Raw genomic sequence first — 12,510 nt, 5'->3', positions numbered from 1 at the left:
GAAGAAACTGCTTCAAAGAAGCCGGGGGTGGCTTTTCCTGTCGCCGCAGCTCCTCCGAAGCGCCCGTTTACCCCCACCCGCCCGCCCACGCATGCGGTTCAACCCAGTGCTCCGTTCTGCCTGCCTGCCTGCCTTTGTTTGGAGCAGCTTCGGCTGATAAAAAGAGGCGAATAGTTATTATTCTCAGCCGAAGCTGCTCCCAAACAACCAGACAGGCAGGCAGGCAGAACGGAGCACTGAATTGAAGCGCACGCGGCGGGCGGGGTGGGGGTAAACGGGCGCTTCGGAGGAGCTGCGGCGACAGGAAAAGCCACCACCACCACCACCCCGGCTTCTTTGAAGCAGTTTCTTCCTGGGCTGGTGGAGCAGCGAGAGCGACAGAGAGGAACGAGGCGGGAGGAAACTGAAGCTGCTGAGCCAGAGAGCAGGACAGGCTTCAGTTGCTTCCTCCCTCCCCTTCTTTCATTTGTGTCCTTGATCCCCGATCCCAGCAGCATTCACCGAAGGCGAAGAAAGCCACCATTTTTTTTATTTTATTTTTTCTTTGCGGCCCGGTACAGAGTGCTCCACGGACCAGTACCGGTCCGCGGCCCGGTGGTTGAGGACCCCTGGTTTAAATAACAGATTTTTCTGACTCTTCACTGGCAGCTTGGCTAACATCTTCAGAGGCAAAATAACCTACTGTGCAGACTGCAGGCTGATTGGCTCCTGTCTTTATAGTCATGTGACCTGACTTTTGATTATCTTTAGTTGAACTCATTTCTGATTGGTGCAGGCTGTTGAGACCTGATCCTAATTGGTCATTTTTGTAACATTTGTTCTTAATTGGTCCTTCATTTATGCCAGCTTCTGGTTAGTTATTTTGGACTGCTGATTCCTGATTGGTTCTTTGTTTGTCAACAGTTACTAATCAACCACAACCCAATCTAGTATGAACATTTTTTTGTTGACTGAAGTATTTGCCTAATTTTTCCATTACATTTTAGCCAGTTGTGCATATTTTTATAAATAAATAATTATAAATAACTATAAGCCATACTGCTTTCTGTAATATAAACAGAGGACACTGAAAACTAAATAGAAGAAGATATGGATCAGGGTAAGAACTAAATTTAAATTTAATTGTATTATAATTGCATTACATGAATACACTTAATGAAATTATCTATTTGTCTATCCTTTTTTTATCACCACATTTTGCATTCTTTTAATGGCAACTTTAGTGATGATATGACGGCCATTTGGGAGTGGGGTAGGTCATATATACCCTGTTCCAAACAGTTTATCCTCTCTTTGATCTAGGTATCTTGAAGGAGTTAATTTCAGACCCAATTGTATGGTACGCCACTATTCAATCCTAACTGTTAAAAAAAATCACATACTACAATGTGGCTATTGTTATCTACCAATTTTTCCTCTGTTAATGACATATACCAACTAATTCAGCATATTGAAAAGAATTTCAAAAGCTTTGAATGCCAGCTCTATTTTAAAAAGTGAACACTGGAGAGGTTCTTTTTATAAAAAAGTATAGTTAGATTCATAACTGTGATGACAGAAACAGCACATTCTTATTCCATCTGTTAGTCACTTTCTCCACAAAGATGTGACACACGAAGAACTGAAAAATGTCCCCATGTGTAGGAGTTTGCCATTAGAAGGATAAACCATGCATAGGAACACAGTGCTAGTAATTTCCTCTTTGGTACTGCTAGGGTTAGAAAGCAAGACCAAGCATTGTATCTTGTACCATGATGTTATATTGCTTACCCTCTCGCCATTTCTCAAGTATTTGCTTGGCCCAAGAAGAGACAGTTACACCCTGTTAGCAATATTGTACATGGAAAACAAGGATCAAATCATCCAAAACATTTTGGCATGGAGTCTAGCTTTTTCATACAATCTTCAATATACGGCCATAATGATTTAGCAACTATTCAAAGTCACAATGGGATTTCCAAACCTGTGCCTGAGGTTACAGCTGTTGCAGAACCTCGCAGTCCCATGATCAAATTTTGGATGTTTGGCAGCCACCTTCACTTTGCATTTCAACTCTGCATACTTACCTTTCTCCCCTATCTGTGCTCTTTACATTCTTGTCACTCTGTGCTCTACCACCTCAGCTGATCTTCTCCCACCATTTTCTTTCTTCCAGTGCTGATGAGGCACTGGCTGCTGGGATGGAGTTGGGTTTTAAGCTGCAAAAAAGAGCAAAAAATACCCCAAAGGGGCCCCAAAAACCCCTTTGCAAAGAGCTCCTAGGTAAGGCTGGATTTTGCACTCCACAAAAGAGGTGGAAGAGGAGAAGGAGAAGAATTTGATATTTTTTGTCACAGAGCAATGCCCAGCGTGACCAAGGACGTTTGGTAAACGTTACCAAATTTTGAATTATTTTTTTTTATAGTCAAAGCCCAACCCAGTTTGGTCCAGCAGCCAGGCCAAATTGGGTACACCTCATCAACAGCAGGAGCAAGAAAACAATGAAGGTCAACCAGGCAACAAAGCACAAAGTGGTAAGGGTCTGTGGTGCAGGATGGCAAGGGTGACTGCAGGTGGGACTAGGCAGCTTCCCAGGGCATTTCAAGTAGCCCCAGAACTACGTGGTTCATGGTGGCCAAAAGAGCAGAGATGGAGGGCACTTGAATACACATGCATGTTTGTTGATCCAAAGTATGCTGAGCAACTAGAATCTTTTGGGAGGCCCAGCTGTACGTATGCACAGATCAAGTTTAATATGTAAAATAGAAATTGCTTGTAAATTGCTTGTGAAACATTTAAAACAGCAGATCTATTTCAGTTTAAATTCATATTATGGAAGTTGTATAGGAAAAAATACATAAATTAACTGGCAATTATGATAATTATGATGAATTTTTTTCAAGATTAACTTTACCTGAATTTATCAAAGAAGAAAATGAAATGTCTAGGTAGAAGTTAAAGGTGTTCTTGTCATATGAAAAAGTAAAAGCATTTTGTTTTGTCCCAAAGGTGCTTTTCAGGAGCAAACTGGACTTTCTTGTTTTTTCTTTGAAGATGTTTCGCTTCTGATCCAAGAAGCTTTTTCAGCTCTGTCAGGATAGTGGAGAATGGAAGGATTTATAATCCTTGCAGACAGCTGGTCATTTGCATCCTTTTAAAAGGTCCTTGAAGCACTTGGAGGTTTATCTTTGTCCTCAGGGTCACTTCCTGGTTCCTGTAATCTGCAATTTTTCTCTGGAAATCCATTCCTCCTCCCACACAATTCAAAAGGTGTTCATCACAAATTGTATAGCTAAAGTCTGTAGAGATTCTCAGTCAAGAGGTTATGGTTGCCTCAAAGGTGCTTTTTTAGAAGGCTTTCTTGAGACATTTCATTTCTCATCCAAGAAGCTCTAAAAGAATGCAAATGACCATCTGTCTGCAAGGAATATCAATCCTTCCATTCCCCACTATTCTGTCAGAGCTGAAGAAGCATGAGAAGTGAAACGCCTTCAAAGAAAAAAACTAGAAAGTCCAGTTGACTCCTGAAAAAGTACCTTTGGGACCATAACCTGCATGACCATAACCTGGATGACTGAGAATCTCTACAGCAATTTCTTTTGCTAAATGCAGACTTTGGAATTTTCTGGTTAGGAAGATTTGTCTGCCTCTGCATGTTAACTTGCAAATGCAGCCTTAAGATAAAGTCTCCTTTAAGTCAGGCTTGCTCTGGGGATCATTTTGATAGCAATACGGGAGTAGAAGAATAATTCCTCGTCTTCCTCTTGCTGCCTGTCTTTCTCATCATCATCATCATCATCATCATTATTTATTTACCAATCTGTTCCCTGGGTATTCTCCATCTAAATGCTGGCTTAAACCAACTTGCTTTCAAATTAGAAAATTTAGGCAGTATTATGATTTTCTATTTACTAATGCCTTACTAAAGGCTGGGGTTTATGTCTTAATACAATCTGATTAAAACAGAGTAAGAAAAATAACAGAAAAGAAATTTTCAGGTGAAGTAATCGAAGAAATTGTGGAATAAAATAATTCCTAGAAACTAGAGCTATATATTTTTTTAAAAATGGAATAAGACTTACATTACCATGCATGAATGGAAATAGATTAATGTGTAGGAGTTTTTCTAATAACACTGGGTAACCCTAAAGCTAATTATTTTGATATGTTTTTTACACATCCACATGCATGGATGTGCCCTGTGGTAAATTGTGCTTTGAAACATACACACTTTTTCTATTATTTTCCTGCCCCTATCTTCATATTTTATTTCTGACAGTTATTACTCCCACATCAGTATATTTCTTGTCTTCTTATTACTCCCACATCAGTATACTTCTTGCTCATGTATTAAGCAATGGATAAAGAATATCAGAATGACTGAGATAATAGTAATTGCTGCAAGGTTGAATAAGTTTCTGAAATTCATTCATCTTTTTGGTGTGCTAGCTTTTTTGCTTCATTTCTTTTTTAAACAGACATGCAAGTATTTAGAGCAAAGATTAATTTGGTCACTAGTCTTTTAATATTTTATGTAAAATATTTTGATAAAAGAATTGTATCATCTCAATAGATTTTATATTACCCTGGTTTTTTTCTTAAAATAACAATCAACCTTACTTAATTTATGGGTTGTCTTTAGAAATCTATGCAGCTGCTGATAGTATTCATATTAATTCGATAAATCAGTAAGGTTTGTGGTTCTTTTGTTTTCCGGAAGTAGAGATTCCTATGTGGTGCTGAAAGATCCTCAACACTTGACTTTTCTGGTTTCCATTGAGCTGTACCATCCTGGCAACAAGTTTACGAATGAATGAATCCTTTGATCCACAAGATTATAACATGCTGTCAAAGTAGCTGAAAATGTTGGCAATCCTTCTACTACAAGGGATCTGTTACTTTATTCTTTCATTTGAATACTTCTCTGATAAAATGTTGATTTTATTCATCTTAAGAACTACTAGATTATATCATGTTTATATGACATGAACTAAGCTGAGTTTCTTTTAAGTACAGAAGGCAGGGGTGGTTACTTTAAAAGGTCCTCCCTTCTGTAGGAAACCAGTCCTCAACAAAAGCTTAACGTTACTCCAAATGCTGTAAGAACAATATTGCTGTAAATTTTTAATCTGCAAAATGCTATTTTTTAATTTACTGGGTTTGATATTTAATACACTGTATAATCTTTTTCCAGAAAAAAGATGTATAATAGGACTTGATTATATAGCTTCCTTGTTAGTTTTATTTTAACTATATACAGAAATGGACCAGAAGACATTTATTGGGCCATGTGAAGAATTTGCAGGACATCTAGGCAATAAAATGGCTCAGAGTTTAACATTAGTTGGAGCAGAACTAGCAATATGATGGGGGCTACTTCTTGCAGTTATCAAGGATGAGTGTGAATATGTCAGTTGTAAAGAAATGGGCAAAGTTCTCTACTAATTTGAAGCTTAGATCCCTGTTCTTCATGGTTGTTGAAAGCCTTTAGGAACAGACAGGAAGCTGAGTTTGGATGGTAGTAAATGGTTCTCTGAAGATGTACTTTTGTCTGCCTGAATCTGACCACTTCAGTTGTTATCTATCAGAGGAAAAGAAATGCTGTATTAACTGCATACCATGACAGATTTCTAAACTTCTATCATTTCCCCCCTTTTTTTTCAGAACTAAAAACTCCAAACATCTGGACCCTGTGGTCTTCCAAATATTGCTAAAGTAGATTTCCCAGCAGTCTCCTCATTATTGATTATTTGAGCCAGAAAGTTGCCATTCAACTACATCTGGAGGGTCATAGGTACCCTTCTCTTTACAGTATTTAGTTCACTTATGTCAAAATTCTTCAAACATCAGATTGTTTTAATATAACTGTATATTCTGTTACAGAAAATAGTAAGAAATGTGTTGATGTGTATTGTGCAAGAGTTTCAAAATTATTTAACACCAGCAGCCTTTATAGGATGCCTAAATACACATCTATATAATCTCTTTTCCAGGAAGGAGAGATCTTCCTGTACCAGAACACTTATGCTCAAGAACATTTCTATGTCCCCTACAGAACTGCACATGCAAGAGCTAAAGCAGATGCTGCAGAACAAGCCTCTCAGTCTGCTCGTCAGGAATGTGATGTTGCTAGAGCAGTTGCCAGAGAACTATCTCCAGGTTTCTATCAACCAGGTGACAGAAGGAATCCTTGCTTTATTTATGTAGTACAATGCATAATATTGCTTTTTTAAAATTCATGAATGAATAGCTTTGAGATAATGTGTACAGTAATGTCTTGTAAGAATGCATGTCCTGGGAAAGAGGGCAAGATCCCTAAGGTCATCTTTTTATTACAGAAAGTTATGGTAACTTTTATATCTTTTGTGCATTTATAAGTTATTTCTAAGAGAGAAAAAATACTTCACATTTTAGTATATTGCTAATGCACTGGCCATCCCTGTGTAAATATAATCCTGCCCACCAATCAATCAGCTCGGAGAAAGACTTTTGGGATTTTCGGAAAAGATTCAGTTCTTTACAACAGCTCACTCCTACAACCAGCAGCTTTGAGAGCACATTGTATGTTAATAAGATCTGGTAGTTCCTTTTCTGGCAGTTCCCTCCATTTCCTAACTGCAGCTAAGCAACGCCCTCTTCTTGGGCTAAAATGTCCTGAAAGTCAAAATTGTAGGAAAATATAATTTTAACATTATTCTAGTGGAAAAGAGCTTAACGTGAAAAGCAAGATTTCTGACATTTAATGGCCAATCATAGGATAAGTCTGTACAACTAAAAATCAAAAATGGGATCTATAAATCTAGAACTGTCTGGAAAGAAAAAATTCCAGTAAGACATAGTTATCCTCAATTCTGCATTATATGAGTGTTTCTTCTCCTCTTTAATGAAGCACTGGTCTACCTTTGGACTGGAGTCTAGGCTCAGCTTTCTCCAATCTGATACCTTCTGAGCTGTCCTGCTAAATTTCCATCTATCCAGCATGAGTAGGGAACATCAGGATAGGAACACTGCAAGACTGATGGTCTTTGTAAAATACTGTTTAATTTTAAAACTTTTTATTTGTTTATTTTTAATTTTAAGTGCAGGATTCAGTTACCTTTTGAGTCAAACGTACTGTATCCTTTGTTAAGGCTGAATGTGAGCTTTCTCTCACATTAGTTACTTTGAGGAAACCCTTTACAGATAAAACCATATTTACTTCTTGCCATTTTTGGAATGATTTAGCCTCTTTTACTGTTTGTTTTGTGATATATATTTCTGCAAAATATTCTGAGAATTTCAGCTGAATGTGCTATAACAGAAAAAAATGTGTAATGAAATAAGAAAACATAACCTATTTTTAATTATAGATATGTGCATGTACATTTTGTCTATAAATGGTATTCAATATAATTTAAGAGAATATACTGTATATAGCTCAGAGTTGAAGTGTGGAGTCCTTACTGTGCTCTGTACTTGGTTGTTTGCTTTCAGATATTTCATTACTTGACTGGATAACATAGGTTTGATAGTCAGGGATAGGTAGTCCTCAACTGATAACAATTTGTTTAGTGACCATATGATTGGTCCAACTGTTGCAATAGAATCATGTAATCGCCATTTGTGACCTTCCCCTCTGGCTTTTGACAAGGAAAGTCAATAGGGGAAGTCAGAATCACCTAATAACTGCATGATTCATTTAACAACTGTGCTGACTCAGTTAACAACAAAAAAGATAATTAAATTGGGTGCAAATTGCTAAAGAACTACCTTACTTAGGAACAGAAATTCTGGTCCCAATTGTGGTTATAAGTTGAGGAGTACATATAATGAAATGTCTGTAAGCAAATAACCAAACTCAGATCACCAATCAATCAATCAGAATAAATCTGGAAGGAATCTTGGAGGTCTTCTAATCCAACACCTGCTCAAGCGGGAGATCCTATACCATTTCTGACAAGTGACTGTCCCGTCTCTTCTTAAAAACCTCGAGTGATGAAGCCCCTACAACTTCTGAAGGCAAATGGTTCCATTGGTTAATTGCCCTGACTGTCAGGAAATTTCTCCTTAATTCCAGATTTCTTCTCTCTTTGATTAGTTTCCATCTATTGTTTCTTGTCTTGCCTTGTGGTTCTTTGGAAATAAGTTGACCCCCTCCTCTTTGTGGCAGCCCCTCAAATACTGGAATACTGCTATCATGTCACCCCTAGTTCTCCTTTTCTCTAGACTGGTCATATCCAGTTCCTGCAACTGTTCTTTGTATGTTTTTGTCCAGACTCTTAATCACCTTAGTTGCTCTTCTCTGCACTTTTTCCAAAGTCTCAGCAACTTTTTTCTAATGTGGTGATCAAAACTGGATGCAGTGCTCCAGGTGTGGTCTTACTAAGGATTTATAAAGCATACTGATACTTCACGTGATTTTGATTCTATTCCTCTTTTTATACAACCAAGGATTGTGTTAGCTTTTTTGGCTGCTGCTACACACTGATGGGTCATGTTTAAGTGATTGTCCACTAGGACTCCAAGGTCCTTGTCACGGTTGCTGTGAGACAAGGTCACAATTATTATATTGTTATTATAATTAATAACTATTACAATTTATAAATTATAAGGTCACAATTATTATGTTATTATTACTATAAATAATATTATAATTATTATAAATTATTCTCTATATTGTGTTTTAAAAAGTAACAAGAACATAGTTTTTTATCAACGCATATACTTTTATTTATTTTACTTTATTCAATATGACTCAGGCATTTTGTTGCCATTTTTCCCAAGTAACTGTCATTGTACAAAGTTGTGAGAGCAGATCTATCTTGGGCTCAACAGAAATAACTCACAAACATTGGATTTTCAGCCAGCACAACTCCGCAGATGTTCTGCAGTTCAACAACAAGAGGGAACCATTCTTTAAAGCCCATTTGATTTAAGTTTCAAATAAATTTAGTCTCAAAATGTTCATAATCCTAACTTTAAAAAAACATGGTAGATCAAAGATTCATATATATCCATGTTAATGTGTGCTTTTCCAGCCTGAGTCAACAGAAAAGATATCATTGTATGAGTTGTACCGTCCAATGGTCAGGCTCTAATCTGCTACAGTACAGTAAAGATATTTGTAAGAGGTTCACTCCTTACAGCTGTATTGCAGAATAATTTAAGATCAGGTGGAGTTCATTTTTCTCTCCCAGTCAGCATCACCACCCAGTGGGAAAAAGCATCACTAATCACTCTCCTTAATATGTGGTGGGGCAGGCCTGGGCAAGTACAGGTGACTGCTTGGAATTGAGATTTAGCCACCTGCCAAGATATCCAATAGGTAGACAAAGCAAAGGTGCTCTGGAAGACTTGCTAGGTAAATCCATGTCCAAATCTAATTGAAGATGATCTTTCAGCCATAGTTTTATTGACATTGGGAGATTACCAATAACCTATCTTAAAACTATACATTTTAGACCGTATAATTAGGAAAGAATCCTATAATACACCTGATCTGCTAGTTTTCCAGAATGGCCTTTAAATGTAGGAGAAGGGGCAATTCCATTAACAGAATGTCTTAGTTGTATTCAATCCAATAATTTCTAACAATTTACTAAAAGCTCTCTTCTATCTTACGCTACTTTTTAATGATTTCAAAGGTTTGTATCTTTTTAAAATAAAACTTTGTGAAAATTGCAAAGATAAACAGACTATAAAATAATACCCAAATTAAAACCAAACCAGAAAAGAAAATACAGTTCTTTAAAGTTCCTTCAAATGGAATTTGACAGATTGCAATGGTAAAAATCTTAACATATATATTAAAATTTCTCTCCCAGTCAGCATCACCAGCCAGGTGATATAAAGATCCCATAGATATTTAAGATAAAGACAATAGGAACTATAATGGTTCTTAATCAGCTTACAATGCTCAGTTAAAACAGAGATTAAAAAAAACAAAACCACCCTTTCCCACCTGGCACCAGATCTAACAGCCTGTCAGCTCAACCCACTTCTTAGCCCAATGCCTGGGAGAAGACCCAGCTCTTTATAGCATTCCTTCTGCCTTCTGCCACATATCGTGCACATTTTTTCTACTTCGGGTCTTCCAGGACAGTGTTAGATTTCTTTAGGCTATACTGATGTTTTCTCTTGGACTGACAGCCCAGCATTTCTGGAGAACACCTGGAAACATTGTAATTGGGAGACTATATTAATACTACACTTTTTAAAACCTGCTGTTGTATTGATACTAATAGATTCAGGAACAGGGAGAATTGCTCTGAAAATATGCACGTTAGTTTGATGTATGAATGCTGGACATTTTTTTGCCATCTGTATTTGTGTTTCATAGTTAATGCTACACAGTATTTGTATATTTTTAGAACAAATTTTTGTACAGTTTTAAATTAGCCACTTACAGGGCAAAATTAGTTTATAGTTGGGGTGGGTTTTTTTGCAGTGCATAATGGGTATGCAGATTATGACATATAAAATGAATAAATAGCACAACACTAATTATTCAATAAAGACACAAACTGTAAGATAAAGGAATGCTGCTTAGCTAATCTGGGTGTGTGTGAGCATGTGCGCACAGACACATCATTGCAGAAATGCATAGCATAGGGTTTAATTAGAAGTGAATTTTGATTAAATGCCGGTGAAATTCACAACACCTCCAAAAACCACAGAGACAGATTGTTAATAGTACCAAAATAATATCAGCTATACTGCTTTTATTATACAAAGGTAGGAGAGGCTGGGAATTTTAATGCTTTTAATAAACAAAAGAAAAAGAAAAATAGAAAGAAAGAGCAATTGGGGGAAAGCAAGAAGCTTAAATTAATCAAAATTAATGCTGTGAAACTAATTTAGAGGTGATAGAAGTCAGCACATTATATGAGAAACCTGATCCTGCACCCATCAAAGTTAACTGTGAAACACTGCAGGCTCAGCCCATGTAATTGAAATGTGATACAAGTGCAAAAGTGCTAATGCTATTTTAGACTGTGTATGGAAAAGCAGAACGTCATGGAGAAGCAAAGTGATAGTCCTTTCTCTGCATATGTCTGCATTGGATATTGGCAATTGCAATACTGAAAAGATGGAGAGAAGGTGAAAGGAATTAAAAGTAATAGTAATGGTACAAGTGAGATTTCATTCTGGAAGCTGCTTTGGAAAAATGATCTTGCAGCCTGTGTTGCCTTGCAGAAGTTACTGTACATGTTTCAAATAGTGGAAAACTTAATTTCCACTGACAGTGTTACAACAATTCTGATTGTTCACAGATAACTATTTTTAAAGTTAACTTTTCTTTCTGATATAATAATCGACATATATGGACTTAATTGTTAAATAGTATCTGTGAATTATTTATTTTTTATCCTATTTAGAAAGCACCCATCTCCTCACAAGTGAATGTAATTTACTCATATGGATATGTAGTGGCAGTTATTTGAGTTCAGAAATACAAATTTTGATATAAAATTCTAAATACTGTATACTTTACTGACACTGGTTAGGAAACCAATAATTTTAGAAGTGTATTTCACTATCAGTAGCAGTCATTATTGAAAGAAAAGCACAAATATAAAAATACTTATAACCAAGTTTCTCTTTTCTTACAATAATAAGAAAATATGGAAATCTTTAATTCTTAAGGAAAATAATTCATAATTACAAAACATAAACTAAAAACAACAATTCTAAAATATTACTAGGATATTATTCCTATTATGGATTTTTGCATTTTTATTATGGGCATTATGAGTATCTTTTGTTACGTGGACAAAAAAGGATTTCCAGTAAGAAAGCCGATAGATTGCCTTCTTGTTGCTTCAATAATTTAGTACATCACTCAAGTTATTGTTGATTTGTCTTTAATTTCAGGTCCTGATTATATTAAGCAGAGATTTCAAGAAAGCGAAATTAAGGAAAAACTGGAAGAAAAAGCTCAGGAAAATCCTCCTACACCAAAAGAATCTCCTCATTTCTATCGAAAGGGCACTACACCTCCTGGGAGTCCAGAAGAAAGCCATAAGCATAGCTCAGCCTCCTCTGCCAAGCCTTCTCCTGCAGAACAAGGAAGAAAACAGAATTCCATCCCAGAAGACAGACTTATTCAAGAAAAAAAGAATTTAATAAGTGAAAACATTGTATCAGTAGTCCACAAACCTGTTTTTTCTAAAGCACCTGCTGTGAAAGAGGAAATGATGGCCAAACACCACCAAAAGTTGTCACCTCGCAACAATCCCAAAAGCAAAGAGAATGGAGAGTTGCACGATCATTACCATGGGTATTATGTGAAAACTAATCCAACAGTGTATCCATATGAGCTTGGGGAAGACGAGGACCATAGCAACCCATCATCTTCAGCAGTTAAACCATCACCACCATCTCAAAAACCAAGCCCCACCAGAGCTGGGAATCAATTAGATGCCAAAGAATCATTAAAGAAATTGGAATCCTCTGCACCAAAGAATCCAGCTAAGAATGACTTTTCTTCAATGGAAAATGAAATCAGTTTGGTAGGTATGGTAGATTGAAAGCACTGTAAGGAATGATTAA

The 12,510-nt window shown here is 36.6% G+C and overlaps 1 protein-coding gene across 1 annotated transcript in view; it reads left to right on the top strand.

The window, feature by feature from the left end:
* Positions 1–12,510, top strand: part of JPH1 (junctophilin 1) — a 67,068-nt gene that overhangs the window by 44,875 nt on the left and 9,683 nt on the right. The window contains exons 3-4 of the mRNA XM_026691570.2: positions 6,035–6,153; positions 11,833–12,470. Of these exons, the coding sequence (XP_026547355.1) occupies positions 6,035–6,153; positions 11,833–12,470 (757 nt within the window). The remainder of the gene's footprint in view (positions 1–6,034; positions 6,154–11,832; positions 12,471–12,510) is intronic.

Source organism: Notechis scutatus, chromosome 3, assembly GCF_049901735.1.
Source record: "Notechis scutatus isolate UNSWTSFEM ecotype Mainland chromosome 3, rNotScu1.2, whole genome shotgun sequence".
Lineage (NCBI taxonomy): Eukaryota > Metazoa > Chordata > Lepidosauria > Squamata > Elapidae > Notechis > Notechis scutatus.
This window is presented reverse-complemented; position numbering and strand designations above follow the sequence as displayed.